Source organism: Aquarana catesbeiana, linkage group LG01 (assembly GCF_042186555.1).
Source record: "Aquarana catesbeiana isolate 2022-GZ linkage group LG01, ASM4218655v1, whole genome shotgun sequence".
In the NCBI taxonomy this organism is placed as follows: domain Eukaryota; kingdom Metazoa; phylum Chordata; class Amphibia; order Anura; family Ranidae; genus Aquarana; species Aquarana catesbeiana.
The window spans coordinates 562777944-562797806 of NC_133324.1; the positions used below are offsets into that span (position 1 = coordinate 562777944).

The window sequence follows — 19863 nt, forward strand, 5'->3', positions numbered from 1 at the left end:
TTTGTTTTTTGTTTTTTTTTTTGTAATTTTTTTTTAAGACTGTAAAAGAAATGAAAAAAAAAAAAAAAAAAAAAAAACGCAAAACGCAAATCGCGGCAAAAACGCCGCAAAAACGCCGCAAAAACGCGGCTCAAAAACGCGGCAAGCATGAAAAAAAAACCTCCAAAAACGCTCAAAAGCAACATGCATAGGTGTGAATCGAGCCTAAGTTCACCTTAATATCCATACCAGACCCAAAGGGCCTGGTATGGGCTGGGGACCCACGCTGTTATTTTAAATGATTATTTATGTACATTGCCAGGATCTGGCAATATGTTACAGCCATGAGCAATTTTGAATGACATTTTTTCCTTTAGAAATGTAATTTTGCTGCAGTACTTTTCTAAACATGGGAAAAATATGCTACTTTACAGGCAGACTAAGGGGACCCCCCAGGCACTTAAAGGAATATTTCATTTTTATTGTTTCACTTTAAGCATTCTTAAAATCACTGCTCCTGAAAAAACTGCAAAAACTTTTTTTTGCATTGATACATGTCCCCCAGGGCAGTACCCGGGTCGCCAAACACTTTTTTTGGCAATAACATGCATGTAAGCCTTTAAAACGAGCACTTTTGTTTTTTCACATTCGTGTGCCATAGACTTTAACGGTGTTTGCATGTTCGCACAATTTTTTTTGTCTGTGCGCAAGTTCTGGTGTGAACCGAATCGGGGGGGGGGGGGGGTGTTCGGCTTGTCCCTAGTTGCAGCAAACAGTAACTTTTTTCAGCTATAGTCCATATCCTAAATAATCCTCATGACATGCAATAATCAATCTGATGCAACTAATGACTTACCTTCCTTGCTATTATCCAACATAACTGTATGACAAAGTGCTATGGCCCGAAAGAATTCTTGGAATAAAGGGTCTTGATTCTTATGCAATTCTTCCACCAGGGTTTGATCATAGAACTCAAATGACTTTTTTGCATACTTATTCCAAGTAAATGACACTTTCTGTTGAAATAGAAAAATACCTCTGTATTTCCAACAAAAAACTGTAAAAATATAAATAACTGTGAATGCCATTTTGGCAAATCAGTCACAAATCACTATACCTGTGTATGAAGCATCAAATGGAAGCTGCCATTCTGTGACTCTATTGCCCTGTACACACGGTCGGACTTTGTTCGGACATTCCGACAACAATATCCTAGGATTTTTTCCGACGGATGTTGGCTCAAACTTGTCTTGCATACACACGGTCACACAAAGTTGTCGGAAAATCCGATCGTTCTAAACGCGGTGATGTAAAACATGTACGTTGGGACTATAAACGGGGCAGTGGCCAATAGCTTTCATCTCTTTATTTATTCTGAGCATGAGTGGCACTTTGTCCGTCGGATTTGTTGTCGGAAAATTTTATATCCTGCTGTCAAACTATGTGTGTCGGAAAATCCGATGGAAAATGTGTGATGAAGCCTACACACGGTCGGAATTTCCGACAACAAGGTCCTATCTCACATTTTCCGTCGGAAAGTCCAACCGTGTGTACGGGGCATAAGCCTCATGCATACTGGACGTTTTTAGAAGTTTTTACAGCTGCTGTTTTTGCATTCAGATGTTTTTTTCTACAGTCAATAAACTCTCCAGCATGTTATCCAATGTGTCCATGCACAAGTGTTTTTGGCTGGGGGTTTTTTTGGCTGTAAAAAAACCCCAAAACTAGTGGGTTCTGAGTTGAGTTTTTCAGCTGTGAAAACGCTCTAAAGTCAAAAAACGCAGATAAACACAGATAAACGCTCAAAAACGCGGCTCACCAGTGTTTTTTAATGTTTTTGATCCCATTGAAAAAAAAAAATACTTAAAAACGCTAATGCAAAAAAAAGCTAAAAAACATTATTGCAAAAACATTTAAAAACTCACAGCAAAGCTACTGGTGTTTTTATAATGTCATTATAATGTCCAGTGTGCATGAGGCCTTATAACTGCAATTCCAGTGAAATAGAATTGGTGCACATTTACTTTCCCTGAACCATACCTCCCAACTTTCTGAGATGGGAACAAGGGACACCTATTAGTAAAAGCATGTAGACATAGGACACACCCCCTGCCACGCCCCCCTTAAAGGAGAATTATACAAAAAACAAAAAAAATTGTTAAACCCACAAGTGTTTATTTTTAACACTATTATTGCTTTATACTGGCTTTTGAAATTTACAAATGCAGCAATTTAGAAATTGGATGAAAGGTTTAGCCTTGGGAAACACTTTTTGAAAGATAAAAAGTGCATTTTATATACAACTATATAGATCAGACAAAAATGAGGATCAAATGAGGATAAAGGAGGGACAGAGGGACTTTGTTCCAAATCAGGGACAGTCCCTTGAAATCAGGGACAGTTGGGAGCTGTGCTGAACTGCTATATTGTCTTAGAGTCAGACAACCCCAGCTATCTGTTATATGCTATATGTTATCTGAGGCCTCTTACACAAGTATTTTGCTTCTTAACAGATTCAGTTTAAATCATAATATGAATGTTAGAGTAAGCTTTAGGTGCATTTTATATGCGCTTTAGGTGCGTTACCATTAAACTGTATATAACCTGTATTTTGATGAAAGTGCAGCAAAGATGCAGCAAGCAGGATTTTCTTTATGGTACCACACCTAAAGTGCATGTAAAACGCACAGGTGCAAACAGAGCCCTATTGCTTGCAGCATAATTTTACAGTTAAACTTTCTGTCCCTGATCTGCACTAGGTGGTGGCAGAGGAAGCATGTAAGGAGTAACTGTCATGGTGGAAAAGCTAAACATTGCTACTGACTTCTTTGCAGAAGCAGCCTTTGATGTGACCCAATTATTGGCATGTATTTTGGTGTATTCTATGATGGGCTGTAGTTCCTTGTGGATTAAAGTTCATGCAGCTCATGTGAGTACAAAGCAAATACTGTGCTTAGCGCCTTTTCTGGGAAGGTAATACTTAATAAAAATCCATCAAGAAGGCCATCAAGAAGGTAACAAGATTCTTCTGATCATTAATAGCCCTAATTTGCTTTAAAGGTATAAGGATATTCCTCTGCCTCAATGACGTATTGATTTGAGCTCATTTGAAATCTCTTCTCTTAACCCAGAGGTGGATAGTCCTATAGAATTTGTCAATTTTTGTCTGGTTAGGAAAACTATCAGAAGAGTCAATTGTGTCCTATTCAGGTGCTAAAATATTTGGAGATGGCATTCAATTTGCTACAGAACAGGATTTTTTTACCCCAGCACTTTGTCACGTTTTCCCAAAATTCTACTGAAATCATCTTTTGCTTTTTTTCTAAAGTTTTTTCAGAGCTCCATTTGAATGCAAAGACCATTATACAATCCTTCGATTAATCAGTTGAAATGAAGGAAGTTAATTTGAAAAGACTGGACTTGGTCCACCTGGTATCACCATATCTCAAGATGTGGCTTTTCCCCAAGTGTCCAAAGAAGGGCATGGCAGCTTCCTCAAGGGTCCTCTCTAACCTAGATAATCAGAACCATCCATCTGGTGTACACTTCAAGCACCTTCATCAGGCATTACAAGGTGGATATGTCCTGGGCTGATCTAGTTCCTTTAAAGATCCTGTCCTTTCTTCTGCATTTACTCATCATTAAGCCTTTTGCGGCCTTTTTTTATAATTTTTCTTTGATTTTTACCTGGTTTTAATGCTATTTAAGCCCCAAGGTATGCTGACACTAAGTAAGCCAGGAAAAGGGAACAATGTTCTCATATACTTATTGTAATTTTCCTTTCTGGCTATCTTTCATGTCATCATAGCTTTCCTCCCTGGTGTCCCCCGAAAATCTAGTCATGAAGAATTCTAAGGTGAAGGGGGGTAGAGAGGGACTCCTTTGCTACTGAGTGGTTGTCCTAAGGGGTCAGAGCTGACCCAAGGAATGCTAACATGAGGGAGAGCCAAGGAAAATTACAGCAAGTATATGATTACAAAATAGCCCTGTATGCATTAAAAAATTGTTTGAACATCATTTCGAAGCGGTTAAAAGTTATTGTTGATCTGCATACCAAAATATAAAAATTTTGCCTGGTCAGGAAGGTTTTGCTTACACCAGAAAAAACTTAGTTTTGGATAGTATGGGGGAGGGGTAGAATCCCTGACTATGTTTTGCTGCCCAGGGGGTGTTTTAATCCTTCCCAATGCTATCCAAAACTGGAAATATTTTCTTGGCTGGACATACACTTGGAAGTAAATGTGCACATATTGTTACATAAGTAAAAAACATTCTTTTTTTCCTAGCTCCGCAGCTTTTATTAGCATCGGACACGTATGCCAAGCTGAAGATCTGAAGATGATGAATATGAGATCTGGCTTAGGGCAGAGAATAGCCAATATTTTCAGACCCCACGTTTAGCTTGGTACATGCACCCAATTTTAGTGAGAGCTAAATAGTAAATACTACACTTGTGTAAATGATACCTCAAGCTTCTCTTCTTTTCCCGACGCTGTTCCTGAAATATAAGAAAACATGAAAATCTAAAGGTCAGAATACAGTATATTCTATTTCGCAGTAAAACTATAAGGAAATCATTTTTTGGGAGCAGGGGGTGTGGGGAAAGGTTAGTGATTTTTCTTTTTAACCAATGATACAACCATTTATTTCTTTTATAAATGCATCATGTAATTTAGCGAATGTAAGGTGGACTGCCTAGAAGACCTTGAAAAAATGGATGTATTTCAAAAGATGTGACTGTCATGATGCTGTCACACAGAAATTATTTCTGTATCTAGTCAATCTAATTTAAAAAAAAGGTTTAATGCAAAGGAATCTGCAGTTTACATTTCCAGGACAGTGCCTGTGTGCCGGAAAGACTAGACTGCCACGCATTCGGAGGAGTTACGCCATTCTACGCCAGCCAATCAAGGTGGCCAAAGACCGCCACCTGAAAAAAGCCAGGGAGAAAATGCTGATACTGGCGAGGGACCTAGCTGATGATTTCTTGGGGAAAAAGATAGCAAGTTAGTAAATAAAAAAATAATACTACTATATACTGAAGGGCCTGGTATGGATTTGGGGGGGGGGGGACATCCACACCATTTTTTGTTTGGTATTTTTATCTATATTGCCGGGATCCGACAATACATTACAGCCGCAAGCAGTTTTAAAATAAAATTTTTCCTTTAGAAATGTCATTTTGCTGTGGCACTGTTATAAACATGGGAAAGATGCGCTACTTTACAGGCATGCTAAGGACACCCCCCAGGCACGATATTTAAAGAAATATTTCATTTTTATTGTTTCACTTTAAGCATTATTAAAATCACTGCTCCCAAAAAAACTGTAGTTTTTTAAAACTTTTTTTTGCATTGACCCGGGTCCCCAAACACTTTTTATGGCAATAACTGGCATATAAGCCTGAGCACTTTTGATTGTTCACGTTTGCGTCCTATAGACTTTAATGGTGTTTGCGTTTTTGAACAAATATTTTCCCTGTTCACATGTTCTGCTGCGAACCAAACCGGAGGGTGTTTGGCTCATCCCTAGTCTCCAGACCTAAACCCTATTGAGCATCTGTGGGGCATCCTTAAACAGAAGGTGGAGGAGCGCAAGGTCTCTAACATCCACCAGCTCTGTGATGTCATCACAGAGGAGTGGAAGAGGACCCCAGTGGAAACCTGTGAAGCTCTGGTGAACTCTATGCCCAAGAGGGTTAAGGCAGTGCTGGAAAATAATGGTGACCGCACAAAATATTGACACTTTGAGCCCAATTTGGACATTTTCACTTAGGGGTGTACTCACTTTTGTTGCCAGCGGTTTAGACAATAATGGCTGTGTGTTGAGTTATTTTGAGGGGACAGCAAATTTACACTGTTATACAAGCTGTACACTCACTACTTTACATTACATATATATATATATATATATATATATATATATATATATATATATATATATATATATATATATACATAAAACATGATGCATTTTAGCACTTATAGTAAACTTATCACTCCAAATTGCACCACTGTATCCTCCTTTAATCGTATAAATATTTGGGTGTATTGCAGCACACTAATATTGGACTGTCACAGTATTCTTGCTGTATACTGTTTATGTTGTTACTTACGTATATGTCCTTTTTGAATTGATAAATCCATATTTATCATTCATCTATTTTGTGTGTACATTGCCATATGTTGTAGATATACTTTAAGGAATGGTACAAAGGTATACAATGAGGTTGATTTAATAAAAGCAAATAGACTCTGCACTTTGCATGGGCATTTGCTGCAGAGCTTAGTAAATGAGGCAAAGCTTCACTTTGCAAAGAATATCCAATCACATGCAAGGGAACTAAAAAATCCACATTTTTTTCTTCCATGTGAGGGAATGATGGAAATCAGCAGAGCTTTCTTTCATTTAGTAAGCTGTGGAGCAAATGCCCTTGCAGAGTGCAACCGCTCTTGCAAAGTGCACAGTCTAATTAATATCTTCTTAAAGTGATTGTAAATGGAATAAAAAAAATAAAAATGTCATACTTGCTCCGTGCAGTGGTTTTGCACAGAGCAGCCTCAATCCTCTTCCTGGGTCCACCCACAGGCGATCCTGGCTCCCCCCTCCTGCCAAGTGTTACTTGCTATGAAGGGGACACTCGTGCACGTTTTTGATCCCATACTGCGCTGTGTGTGTGTCCATAGACACACACAGCGTGGCTCGGTCCCGCTTCCCGTTCTCTCCTCACAGGCTGAGATTGACAGCATCAGGAGCCAATGGCTCCCTCTGCTGCCTCCAGGTTCATCGAAGAGAGAGAGCTGAGAGAGCTGTTGCTCTCAGGCATAGCACTGGATTGAGGTAAGTCTTTGGATGGGTGCTAGGGGACTGTGTTAATGCAGAGACTGCATTAAGGTAAAAAAAAACCTTCTACATTTACAACCACTTTAAAGAGTATAGACTATCAAACAAGTTCTCAAATCAGCAGTGATTATTGCCAGAGATCTCATCCATTCACTTAGCAAAGGCTAAGGTTTCCTGATTTTTTTAAAGATTATTTTTCTTATTAAAAATGGTTTAATGATGAACATTTTAAATGAACATTTTAAACAATAGAAATTACCATAAACCTGGTGTCCAATGCAGCATTTCTTGAAAGTCATAACATTCTGTGTGAGGGTGCCTGTTTTGTCTGTGAATATGTAGTCTATCTGCCCCAACAGATCAGAAAGACTAGAGGCTCTTGCCTGGGCTGGTGTGTCTGATTCTGGGTGGTACATCTCCAAATCCTGATTAATAAAGTTGTTGTGGACCGCATGAATTAATTCCAGTCTGTAAAAGTCAAATAAACAGTATGCCGTTCATTAGGGTGTGTAATATACAGTAAAATCAAAGTATACAGACACAGTTTGTCACACATCATCTGCCTGAAATCTTTTGTTAACGTTGGTGTTCATCAATTATACATTACCATTTGTGCACTATTATTTGTTCCTTTCTTTGTTTTTAGGTAGCATTTCTATATCAGAACCTTCTGCTCCTGTGGAAGCGGAATACGCAAAACACGTTGAGCGTCTTGTGAAGGGATTGTAGAACCCTCTACTATTTATACCATTTGGTTTTCTAATCTGTAATCAGACATGTCGGTTGATTTGAATTGTACCACCACCCTTAGTGATGTAGGGAGCAGAATGTTTGCTTGAATGTGTTTAACCTCTTGGCGCTGACGGCACGCAAATATGCAGCCTCTCGGCGGGTGGGCCTTGGCGCAGAGCAGCTGCATATTTGCGTGCCACATTGCAAACACAGCTGTGCTGAGAGGTTTTTTTTATTACATTTACAATCACTCCAAAGACATGCTGGTAGGTTAATTGGCTTCTGTCCAAAAAATTGGCCCTAGTATATGAATGTGAGTTGGGGACCTTGGATTGTGGGCTCCTTGAGGGTAGGGACTGATGTGAGTGTACGATGTATGTGTGGAGCGCTGCGTAAATTGACGGTGCTATATGGGTACCTTAAATAAATAATAATAATAGATGAGCATCTTAATGAGACACAATGTATAGGGGGGACAATTGTAGACACCCACACTCACTCAGGATGGACTGGTGTCTTTATTCAATCTTACTAACTATGTAACTATGAGAGCACTCGCCCTGTGCACTCCCAGCACAGTTACTGGCGGCTTACGGAAAGCTCCGGATCGCTGCTTGTGATCTGGAGCTTTCCAATCACGTGACGCTGTGAAAGCCAATCATGGCGGTTACACGATCATAAACCACTCTACCTGGCATCTGAAACCCCTTAAAGGGCCGGGAGGCGCCGGCGTCAAGGGTTTAAGCTCTTACTGTGCATCAATAAAGTTTTGTATTTTAACTTTACTCTGTTTGGTTGTGTCCATAAAGTCCATGAACTGCGGTTCAATCATATTTTTGGTTATATGTATAGAATATCTCGGGAAGCGGCACAATTGTAACATTGGGGTGTCCACTTTAGAACCCAGTGTTTCCTTGTGCATTTATGTCCACTGTAAAAAGAAATCTACTCAGTTTTCTCTATGGTTTGGTGGTTCTGTGTTGGGGGGTATTCTTCCCCTTTTCCTGCATAGGTGCAGCTAGGACTTGCATTGTTGGACTTTCACACATACCTGAGATTCCTGGGGTGAAAAGCACCCTGGCCTAGTTTTTTTTGCCCAGGTGACAATAGGGAGATAGAGGCTAACATACAGTGTCTTGTACAAGGTGCACATCTTTGTTACTTGGGGACAGACTCCAGAGTTTCCAGGATGTATTTACAAAGCATTTGAGAAGCCCGGGAACAGAAAGTTCAAAAGGTGAGATAGCACAGCCAATGGAAAGTGCTGTTGGCAATGGGAGAATTTGAAAGCATTGTGTCATGTGAGCTTTGATGCAGTTAGCCTGATATTTAAGGGACAATTCTCAGGGAATATACCTCAAGAGTGGAGCCACTAACTGTCCAATGAGGCCCAGTTCAATGAGACATTTTGTTTTAATAGTAGTAAAAGATTAGAGGGCATCAAGATTATTTGCCGACCGCAGCATGTACATATACATCCTAAGTTTGGCGGCAGATATCGTTGTCGTGCGGCGGTCGGCTACAAGATAAAAGTGGTCTCTGCGGTGGATTCACTGCGAGATCACTCTTATCGGTGGCGGGAAAGGCGCAGAGGCAATCGCGTCTGTCCTCTAGCTGTGCATGGAGACGAGTGAGGGGAAGATGGCGCCTACTCGTCTCCATGACACTGCAGGGCGGAAGCGACATCAAAACCTCACTTCCACCCATACGTCTTAAAGGCACATTTTTTTTAATGTCATTTTTTAAAATTATTTATTTATTTATTTATTTTTATTGCATTTTAGTGTAAATATGAGATCTGAGGTCTTTTTGACCCCAGATCTCATATTTAAGAGGTCCTGTCATGCTTTTTTCTATTACAAGGGATGTTTACATTCCTTGTAATAGGAATAAAAGTGACACATTTTTTTAAACAGTGTAAAAATAAATAAAATCATGTAAAATAAATAAGAAAAATAAAAAAAGTTTTTTTTTAAACGCCCCGTCCCGACGAGCTTGCGTGCAGAAGCGAACGCATACGTGAGTAGCGCCCGCATATGAAAATGGTGGTCAAACCACACATGTGAGGTATCGCCACGATCGTTAGAGTGAGAGCAATAATTCTAGTCCTAGACCTCCTCTGTAACACAAAACATGCAACCTGTAGAATTTTTTAAACATCGCCTATGGAGATTTTTGAGGGTAAGTTTGACGCCATTCCACGAGCGGCGCAATTTTGAAGCATGACATGTAGGGTATCAATTTACTCGACGTAACATTATCTTTTGCAATATAAAAAGAAATTGGGCTAACTTTACTGTTGTCCTATTTTTTTTATTCAACAAAGTGAATTTTTTCCAAAAAAAAGCGCAATTGTAAGACCGCTGCGCAAACACGGTGTGAAAAAAAGTATTGCAATGACCGCCATTTTATTCTCTAGGGTGTTAGAAAAAAACAATATATAATGTTTGGGGGTTCTAAGTAATTTTCTAGCAAAAAAAACTGTTTTAAACATGTAAACACCTAAAATCCAAAACAAGGCTGGTCTTTAAGTGGTTAAAGAAAATTAATTGAGTACAATAAAGTGCTCAGATGATCAATACCACCAAAGTCTAGGCACAACTACGATTGAAAACACTTTATAATTAATTTTATGTGATCTTTGAGCCCTTAAATAGCAGCGTATACTATACAGAGGTTCTTGAGAGCTAAGCTCCTTATCTGCCATTCAGCAGTCCAATGCCTTAGCTACAAAGACCAGTTCAGGTTCTTACTTCATACTTTTAGTTGGCAGGGCTTAGCCTTACGTTAGGCATAAGTCATGGGCCTCTGCATAGTATGAATCTAAGAGCCAGGAACAAGGGGACACACAGAATTTAGTCAGAAGAATAGCTAAGGACTAGGTACTTCCTGGCACCATAGTAAGGTGCTCGTATTTTGCAGTATTGTTTTGTCAAACTCTTTCTGACACATATTACAAATTATAAGGAGAACTGCCTTCTACTATGTTTTAACAAAGACATTATAGTGAAATAAAACTGGAACGTACACAGAATCGTTATTAAAAATGATAATTGACTGTAAATAATACTCACGAGATATACAGAAAAAAAGGCACAAGTGTGCTCAAAATAGCAAAGTATGCCCAAAAAAAGAGAAAGCCAACGGCAGAAGAAGATATTGGAATTTCAGGGATATAGCTGTGTTTCTTTATATACAAATGATTCCAGACACCAGCTCCAATAGCCATCGCAAGTGACATACCAACTAACAATACTGATATCTGCAAAGCACAGAACAAACTTCTTAGATCTGAGCATGAATTTCATTATGCAAGCTTACTAAATACAAAGTTACTTACAAAGAGCACACATTTTCCCATTACGCTGTCCAGCTTTGTCCTCTTCATTTTTACTTTACCAGAGTTTTTCATGATTTTTGTGTCAACTCCTAAAATAGAAAGCTAAAAAAATAAAAGGTCTAATCAGGGGCGGACTGACCATTGAGCGACTCGGGCACTGCCCGAGGGCCCTGGGCCACTAGGGGGCCCCATCAGGGTTGCCAGCCTCAGTAAAACCAGGGACAGTATGTATAAATCTGTGTTTTTTTTACATCTGTCTGTGTATACTGTGTGTGCATGTATGTGTATACTGTGTGATTGTATACTGTGTGTGTGTATACTGTGTGGCCCCATAATCTCGGATTGCCTGGGGGCCCCATAATCTCTTATTGCCCGGGGGCCCCATGAGTTATCAGTCCGCCCCTGGGTCTAATATATGTTGTTAATAAACCAGATTTATTTAAATTTCAGACTTAGAACCTTTCAAAATATTGGTGCATCTGATTATATGAAAGCATACTGTATTTAAACTACATAAAACATTAAAACTACAATTAAAATCATATTTGACAGTATGGTCTTCATGTAAATATACACAAATATATAAATAACAATATGTGAAATAAAAAAGTAATTCACATATTGAATAATATTATTAGATAGATTACCTGCAAACAGTAACCAGAATTCAATAGTAGTCCTTTAAAGCCCAAATGAAGTTACAGAAATAGATAACTGGTCAGATAGATGTAGTACAGTACTAACAACTTCCATTTCCATAGTCTTACCCAGGACTGGGAAAAGGAAGGGGGGGGGGGGGGGGCAGAAGGGGAATTTGTCCTGAGCACAGTGTTGATATGTGGAGCGGGGGTGCACAGGGGGCTTCGGCTAGTTTGTTCTCCTTTACGTCACTGAGAGGAGTCACTGCAGAGTCACTCCTGTCAGCAGCAGCAGGACCCTGAGCTGCTGGAAGGAGGATTCTGCTCTCCCCTCCCTCCAATAACAGTCTGTTGTAGGCAGGAGAAAGCATGTGCCCACTGAGACCTCACCGCAGTCTCAGTGTGGCGCTGCAGGGGAGTGAAGGCAGATTGCTCTTCCAGTCTCTCCTTGTCATGTGACATTTCTCATGACCAGATATGGGAAAAAGGAGAAACTGCCCTCAGGCCTATATCTACACTTTTTCTTCAGAAACCCCACAAAGCCCCTTAGCCTCCCTTCCTTCATCCCTCTTCCTCCCTCCAGATCCTTTAAATTCCATGCACACCACAGAGCCCAGCTCTTCTCCCCTCCTGCATCCTATTGACCTAGATTCCAAGATAATCCTCCTTATGCCGCGTACACACGAGCGGACTTTACGGCAGACTTTGTCCGGCGGACTTTTTGACGGACTTTACGACGGACTTTCCGAAGGAACAGACTTGCCTACACACAATAAACCAAAGTCCGACGGATTCGTACATGATGACGTACGACCGGACTAAAACAAGGACGTTCATAGCCAGTAGCCAATAGCTGCCCTAGCGTCGGTTTTTGTTCGTTGGACTAGCATACAGACGAGCGGACTTTTCGACCGGACTCGAGTCCGTCGGACAGATTTGAAACATGTTTCATTTCTAGGTCCGTCGAACTTTTGAGAAATAAAAGTCCGCTGGAGCCCACACACGATCGAATTGTCCGACGGACTCGGGTACGCCGAACCAAGTATGCCGGAAAGTCCGCTCGTGTGTACGCGGCATTAGACTGACACCATGAACACGGGGACATTTTTTCCTACATGTGACACTACAGATGCAGAGACATTATTTCCTTCCAGCAAAACACCATCAACACATGGACATTTTTTTTCCTTCCAGTGACACTACTGATGCTGGATTATTTTTCCCTTCCTGTGACTCCAAAGTTGAGACATGTTTTCCTTCCAGTGATACCATCAATGCTGGGAAATTTTTTCCTTCCACTAATACCACTGATACTTGAACATTTTTTCCTTCCAGAGACACCAGGGACATCCTCTACCGGATAGTGTATCAGATGGCAGCAGCACCCATGGCTGTCTGAAAACCGAACAGCGACCACATCTGATAGGATGGCTATTCTCGGTAAGAACTGAGGTGGTATTAAACCCAAAACCAAAAATGTACCATATTACAGCTTACCAAGTATTAGATGGGGTGGCTGCATCCATTTTCTTTTTTAGGCTTTTTTGCCTCTGTTTCACCTGGTGATCCAGCCAGTAACACACCTGTATTAGAGTGCCTACACTCTGGATAAAGGTGCAACAGAGACACCTTTGGACAGCAGCATTGTTAAACTAGAGAAGGGGAGTGTTATGCCGCGTACACATGACCGGACTTTACGGCATACTTGGTTCGGCGGACCGGAATCCGTCGGACAATTCGATTGTGTGTGGGCTCCAGCAGACTTTTTTCCCCCAAAAGTTCGACGGACCTAGAAATGAAACATGTTTCAAATCTTTTCGACGGACTCGAGTCTGGTCAAAAAGTCTGCTCGTCTGTATGCTAGTCCGACAGACAAAAACCGACGCTAGGGCAGCTATTGGCTACTGGCTATGAACTTCCTTAGTCAGCAGGACAAAGTCTGCCGTAAAGTCCGCTCGTGTGTACGCGGCATTAGATGCACTAGCAGATTTAGCTTGCTTTGGAACTCCAGCTCACACTGTTTAAGCTGTTACAGCAACAATTTTGTTCCTTTAGGGATCAAGCTCCATAAATAAAAGCTGATCATTGTAATCACCCCTGTCAGTGTTAAATGGTTTGTTTCAACCCCCTAACTGCTAAATCTGCAGGACAGCTTTTTTCTGTTGCAAAACAGACTTACTGGCAGATCGCCAAGCGAAAATAAAAGAGAGAAGGCACAGCAGTGCAAAATTGGCTAGCAGCAGGACACTTTTAATGAGGGAGAATTGGTGAAAATGTACAGACAGGTGTTTCACTACAAGAATTAAAAGACCACAGATTACACAGTAGTGTAAAATCAGCCAGCAGCACGACAATTCTAACCACTTCCCGCCCACGGTATGCAGAATGACGGCTGGAAAGTGCTTCAGTTATCCTGACTGGGCGTCATATGACGTCCAGCAGGATAAGCCGCTAGCGCGCGCCTGCAGGGGCATGCAGCACGGCGATCGGTGGTGTGGTGTGTGTCGCTCTGACACACCGCATCTTCGATCTTGGTAAAGAGCCTCTGACGTAGACTCTTTACCACGTAATCAGCTGTGTCCAATCACAGCTGATCACAGTGCAAATAGGAAGACCTGTTTATCGGCTTTTCCTCCACTCGCACTGACAGGCAGGAGTAGAGGAGAGCCAAAAGGCTGCTCTCCTGACGGGGGGGAGTCTGTGCTGATAATCAGCACATTGCAGACCCATCGAGGATGCCCACCCAGGACCACCAGGGATACCCACCCAGGACCACAAGGGATGCCAATCAATGCCCAATAGGGCCTCAGCGCCCATCAGTGATACCTGCTAGTGCCCCCTGATTAGTGCTATCTATCAGTGCTGCCCATCGGTGCCACTTATCAGTGTCACTTACCAGTGCCACCTATCTATCAGTGCCCATCAGTGCCCATCAGTGCTGCATATCAGTGCCCATCAGTGCTGCTTATCAGTGCCCCCTATCAGTGCCCATCAGTGCTGCATATAAGTGCCTCATCGTCAGTGTCCATCAGTGCCACCTCATCAGTGCTGCCTCAGTGCCAACCAGCACTGCCTTATCAGTGTCTGTCAGTGCAGCCACATCAATGCCCATCAGTGAAGGAGAAAACATACTTATTTACAACGTTTTGTAACAGAAACCAAGAAAAAGATATTTTTTTTCAAAATGTTCGGTCTTTTTTTATTTGTAGTGCAAATACCACCAAAAGAAAGCTCTATTTGTGTGAAAAAATGATAAAAATTCAGTTTAGGGACAGTGTTGCATGACTACACAACTGTCATTTAAAATGCAACAGCTCTGAAAGCTGAAAATTGGTCTGGGCAGAGGGGGGGAAGTGCCCTGTATTGAAGTGGGTAAACAGCAAGGCTAGGCCCAAATTTACTGGATTCAAAGAGCACTTGCTGGGCTTTACTACACAATTGAAAATAAAACAGATGCAGTGTCAAATTGGCTAGCAGCAGAACCCTTTTAATCAGGGTTAAGGGGCCTAACTAGTGTATGCCTAACTTTTATTTGATCTATGGGGATACGGGGGTGCTTTAAATGTGAGTGATACAATGTGAGGTGGTTTAGGTGCACACGCATTTACTTTGTTTTCCTTTCAAACGATGCACAGGCATGCTTCAAACAAAAGGCAGTTTAAAGATTAGATGTCCATGCTTTGCTTTCAACACTTCAAACTTAAAGAAAAAGGGCCTATCAGCATTAAACAAATAAAAACCCAAAAAAGAAATGAAAACCCTAAAATACCACCCCTAAAACAAAAGTCCACTTTTGTCCCCAACCAACATTACCCTTTATAGTAGACATGGCCAACACATTTCAAAGAACAGGAAAGTTGCATTCTCGCATTCCTTTCTGATTTAGTGACTCATAGCTCAGTACCCAAGGATCCTTTCCAGTGATTGCCCAAATTCACAGAAATTACCTATGAAGGTTTTCTATGAGTGTTATTGTTATTTAAGTTTTTAGGTGTCTGTCATTATGAATATTATTTATACAGCTTCAGCATGTTCCGTAAAGCTGTAGAGATTGTGTTAACAACTACATCAAATTTTAAACACAAGGAATGACAAACCTACACAGAATTATTATAATTTTAGAGCAGAAAGATAGATTTACAAGGAAATATAAAACAGCCATAACACATGGGTTAACAGAATAGCACTTTGAATATTTTGATATTGCCAAAGGACTGTTTGGTATGTGTTTTTGCACCAGGGACAATTCCTGTTTAGGTATACTTTCAACTAAAATTTTTGTTCTTGTTTTAGCACAAATTTTAGGAGAATTTTGCATTGAAGTTATATTTTGCTGTATAAATTGGTATCAGAGTTGCTCTGGTATTATTCTTCAAACTGTAATATAAACCAGGTTGTTTCATGCTTTGGTATGGGAATGCCCATGTCGTGAGTAACAGAGATAGTTTTACAGACCTGCATAAATGACAAGCCCATAACAACGTGAAGTGTTGCGGATCCTGCAGTCTCTCATGAGAAGGTTGTCAGTATTAAGGGGATGCTTTTTTCCTTTCCAGTCCAAGACCCCCACAAAGCTGTTTATGCGGGCATTTGGAGCTTCGCATGTGATCAAACCTATACATATATAGACAGAAAAATTTAAAAAAAAACTGTAATTTTTAGTATTGAAGGAAACAACCAAACATATTGGTATGAGATGGAGGTAATGATCATCATCAACAAGAACAAGAACTGAAACCACCAGAAACCATAAGTAAAGTAGTTCTAAACATTATCTCAGGTCTCACAAGGGAATAGGGAAGGGAGGGTAAAAGGGGGATAATAATTAGGAAGTGAATGGATTAATACTGCTTTAAAGTGGTTCTAAAGGCAGGAGGTTTTTTTACCTTAATGCATTCTATGCATTAAGGTAAAAACCTGGGTGCAGCTCCCACCCAGCCCCCCTTATATTTACCTGAGCCCTTCTTGATCCAGCGATGTACATGAGAACTGCGGCTCTTCAGGGTCTCTCTCTCTCCTCATTGGTTCACACAGCAGTGGGAATCATTGGCTCCTGCTGTCAATTAGAGTCAGTAATCCAATGAGGAGAGATCAGGGAGTGGGTCTGAGCCACACTCTGTGTGTGAATAGACAATGTCCATTCACAGGAATGCAACTCAGGAGAGAGCCTGCTCAGGTGGCCCATAGCTACTATACTACATATATACTAGCAAACAACATTGTAATTGGTCCTGGACACACGTAGGAGTCTAAATAGGGCATAGAAACCCGTCAAGAGGAAAAGAACAGAAAAAAGGAAACAAGAAGACAAGACGAAGGCAAGAAAAGAGGGAAGGGGGAGGAGCAGGGGACTCTGGATCATCAGAGATGCCAGTCAGAGCCTACCCACGCTTGTCGCATTTGAAATATGTTTGAGATGCTTCTGAAATCCTTCACAAGTGCTTCTGTTCATTGACCCTAATGCCCCGTACACACGGTCGGATTTTCCGATGGAAAATGTCCGATCGGAGCGTGTTGTCGGAAATTCCGACCGTGTGTGGGCTCCATCGGACATTTTCCATCGGATTTTCCGACACACAAAGTTGGAGAGCAGGAGATAAAAATCCGTTGTCGGAAATTCCGATCGTGTGTACACAAATCCGACCGACAAAGTGCCACGCATGCTCAGAATAAATAAAGAGATGAAAGCTATTGGCCACTGCCCCGTTTATAGTCCCGACGTACGTGTTTTACGTCACCACGTTCAGAACGATCGGATTTTCCGACAACTTTGTGTGACAGTGTGTATGCAAGACAAGTTTGAGCCAACATCCGTCGGAAAAAATCCTAGGATTTTGTTGTCGGAATGTCCGAACAAAGTCGGACCGTGTGTACGCCCTATTATGCAGAGCATAACTGAGCAATCTGGTTCAGGTATCCAGTATTTAAAGCATTCTTTATTGTTGTATGGCTATCTTTATGTTAACAACTGCCAAACCAAATACTCACCATCAAATTCTGACAACGCTTGCTCAGTCTGTAGTGCATAGTGTGCAACCACCGGGGCTTGACGGAATTTGAGATTGGTCTCTCTGCAATTCAAAAATGTTTGTAGTGAGAATATGTAAAGAGTACAAATATCCTAATATATTGTATACCTTTAGTAGCCACCATTTTGTGTGTGTTGCTGGTACTTGGGTGCCCCCCCCCCCCCAGAACTAAAGTAGCAGATCTTGAATTGATAGATTATTGCACCTTAACAGGAGGCCATTACTTAGGTGAGCTAAGTACTGAAGTAGTTGAGGTGGGTAGCCAAGGTGATTGTCAGGGGTAACAAGAGGCAAGTGTCTAAGTTAAAGGGCTGAACAGGGACGTAGTCAAAAACAAAGACAAGGTCAGGGCAGAGGACATCCTATGTGTGTGCTGAATAAAAATGAATCATTATAAGCACATTTTTATGACAGTATTTGAAAAGAAACTTGCCCTGAGAAAACGCAGTTTGTTTTTCCCATTTTTGTATTGCCGGAAATGTTCCCCCCTGACAGCTGATGACTCATCCGTTGTTCAAAATGTGGTGGCTGGCTTCCTGGCCTGCTTCTTAACAAACAGCTATTCACTGTGCCCTGTTTAGCAAAGCAATGCACCTGACCAGCAGTCAGGTGCATTGCTTCAGCCAATCAGGGCTTAGAAAGCACTGTGTAGCGCGCAGTGCATTGTGGGGAGCTCAGCGGGCGACCATCCCGAATCATTTGCTAGTCACTAATAAAGATATGGAAGCTTTAAATGCCTATATTTCTCACATAGTTACATAGTTACAAAGTTACATAGTAGGTGAGGTTGAAAAAAGACACAAGTCCATCAAGTCCATGTGTGATTATATGTCAGTGTTACATTGTATATCCCTGTATGTTGCAGTTGTTCAGGTGCTTATCTAATGGTTTCTTGAAACTGTCAATGCCCCCCCCCCCCCGCTGAGACCACCGCCTGTGGAAGGGAATTCCACATCCTTGCCGCTCTTACAGTAAAGAACCCTCTACATAGTTTAAGGTTAAACCTCTTTTCTTCTAATTTTATTGAATGGCCACAAGTCTTGTTAAACTCCCTTCTGCGAAAAAGTCACATGTAAGATATACTTTTAGGAAGACATGCAGGGGACGGTTCGGTAATGTAGAAGGGAAATTAGTGAGAAAGCTATGGATGGAAGAATAGAAGGATGTAAAAGCTATCAGTCAGGAGCAGAAAGACAAGTGTCAAGTTTTGTCAAGGTTTGTGATGTATTAATTAGAAAGCTTTCCATAAAACATACCCATCAATCCCAGCAGTTTCTACATAACACATACTGTTTGGCTCAGTACTGTTCAACAATATCATATCTGCCTGTTAATAAAAAATAACATGTATTATTCACAACCAATATACTGCCAAAAACTGCCAGCTATATTGAAGGGTAACTTTACTTTCAGGGAAAAAAATTGCAAATTAAAAAAAAAAATTGTGTATACAAATTGCGACACAAGGCCTATTGTAACTGAATGATAAAAATCACCTTTTCTTTTCAAATTTGTAGTGCTGTAATTTTCCGTAAAATGCAATGCAATATGGCTACCTGGAGGTGTTCTGTACACAGATGGTGTATGGAACACACCCCAGAAATGTCATTTCCTGCTTGTGTAATTGCCTTACTAATATTCCCAGCAGGCTGCACTAAGATACAAATAATCCCCTGCAACAAAATTTAAATTTTTGGTAAGATACAGTTTTTTTTTCTCAACAAAAGTAGATCTTTAAACATCCTGTTTACCCATTTGCTTTTTATTCAACAAGATATTGGGCCTATATATTAAAAATGAGTGGCTGGAATAAAGATCCAGGATTAAAGGGTCCAGAGCTAAAGAGATAAGATGGGATCAGCAAGCTAGAGCCAAACCACCAGTTAGAACACCAATTCAGGAGCTAAGTAGTAATTATAAGATGAACTAAAGTCAAGAAGAGTAATAATAGAGCAGTTGATTCGGTCAAGACCAAGATTACTGTAGATGAATCAGAGAATGAAGAGCTAGATTGAAGTCTTTGATCACAACTTAGTGTGGTTAAGATAAGAACAGTGTAACGGTATAGATTTGGGAGCAGAAATGCAGACATAGGACTGTACCCAAAATGTACACACACTGAAGTTCCTTAAGCAGCATGTTGTGTAGTGCTCATTGTCTGCAGTTCTGTGCAGGATCTAAATTGGCACATTGCATGTGCATAAGAAGCACACTGATATTGTACATTCACACATGCCTTTCATACTCTGGGACCAATACCTTGCAAGGCAAGCTTTATGACAAAGTATTGCATTAGGGCCGG

General features: G+C 40.9%; 1 protein-coding gene across 1 annotated transcript in view; it reads right to left on the reverse strand.

Annotated features, from left to right (window-relative positions):
• The window catches only part of LOC141106122 (phospholipid-transporting ATPase IC-like), a 210469-nt gene that overhangs the window by 117854 nt on the left and 72752 nt on the right, over positions 1 to 19863 (reverse strand). Inside the window, exons 8-15 of the mRNA XM_073596570.1 lie at positions 18818 to 18888; positions 17521 to 17603; positions 15988 to 16146; positions 10895 to 10983; positions 10629 to 10816; positions 7082 to 7290; positions 4446 to 4477; positions 836 to 995 (exon numbers count right to left, since the gene is read on the reverse strand). Of these exons, the coding sequence (XP_073452671.1) occupies positions 836 to 995; positions 4446 to 4477; positions 7082 to 7290; positions 10629 to 10816; positions 10895 to 10983; positions 15988 to 16146; positions 17521 to 17603; positions 18818 to 18888 (991 nt within the window). The remainder of the gene's footprint in view (positions 1 to 835; positions 996 to 4445; positions 4478 to 7081; positions 7291 to 10628; positions 10817 to 10894; positions 10984 to 15987; positions 16147 to 17520; positions 17604 to 18817; positions 18889 to 19863) is intronic.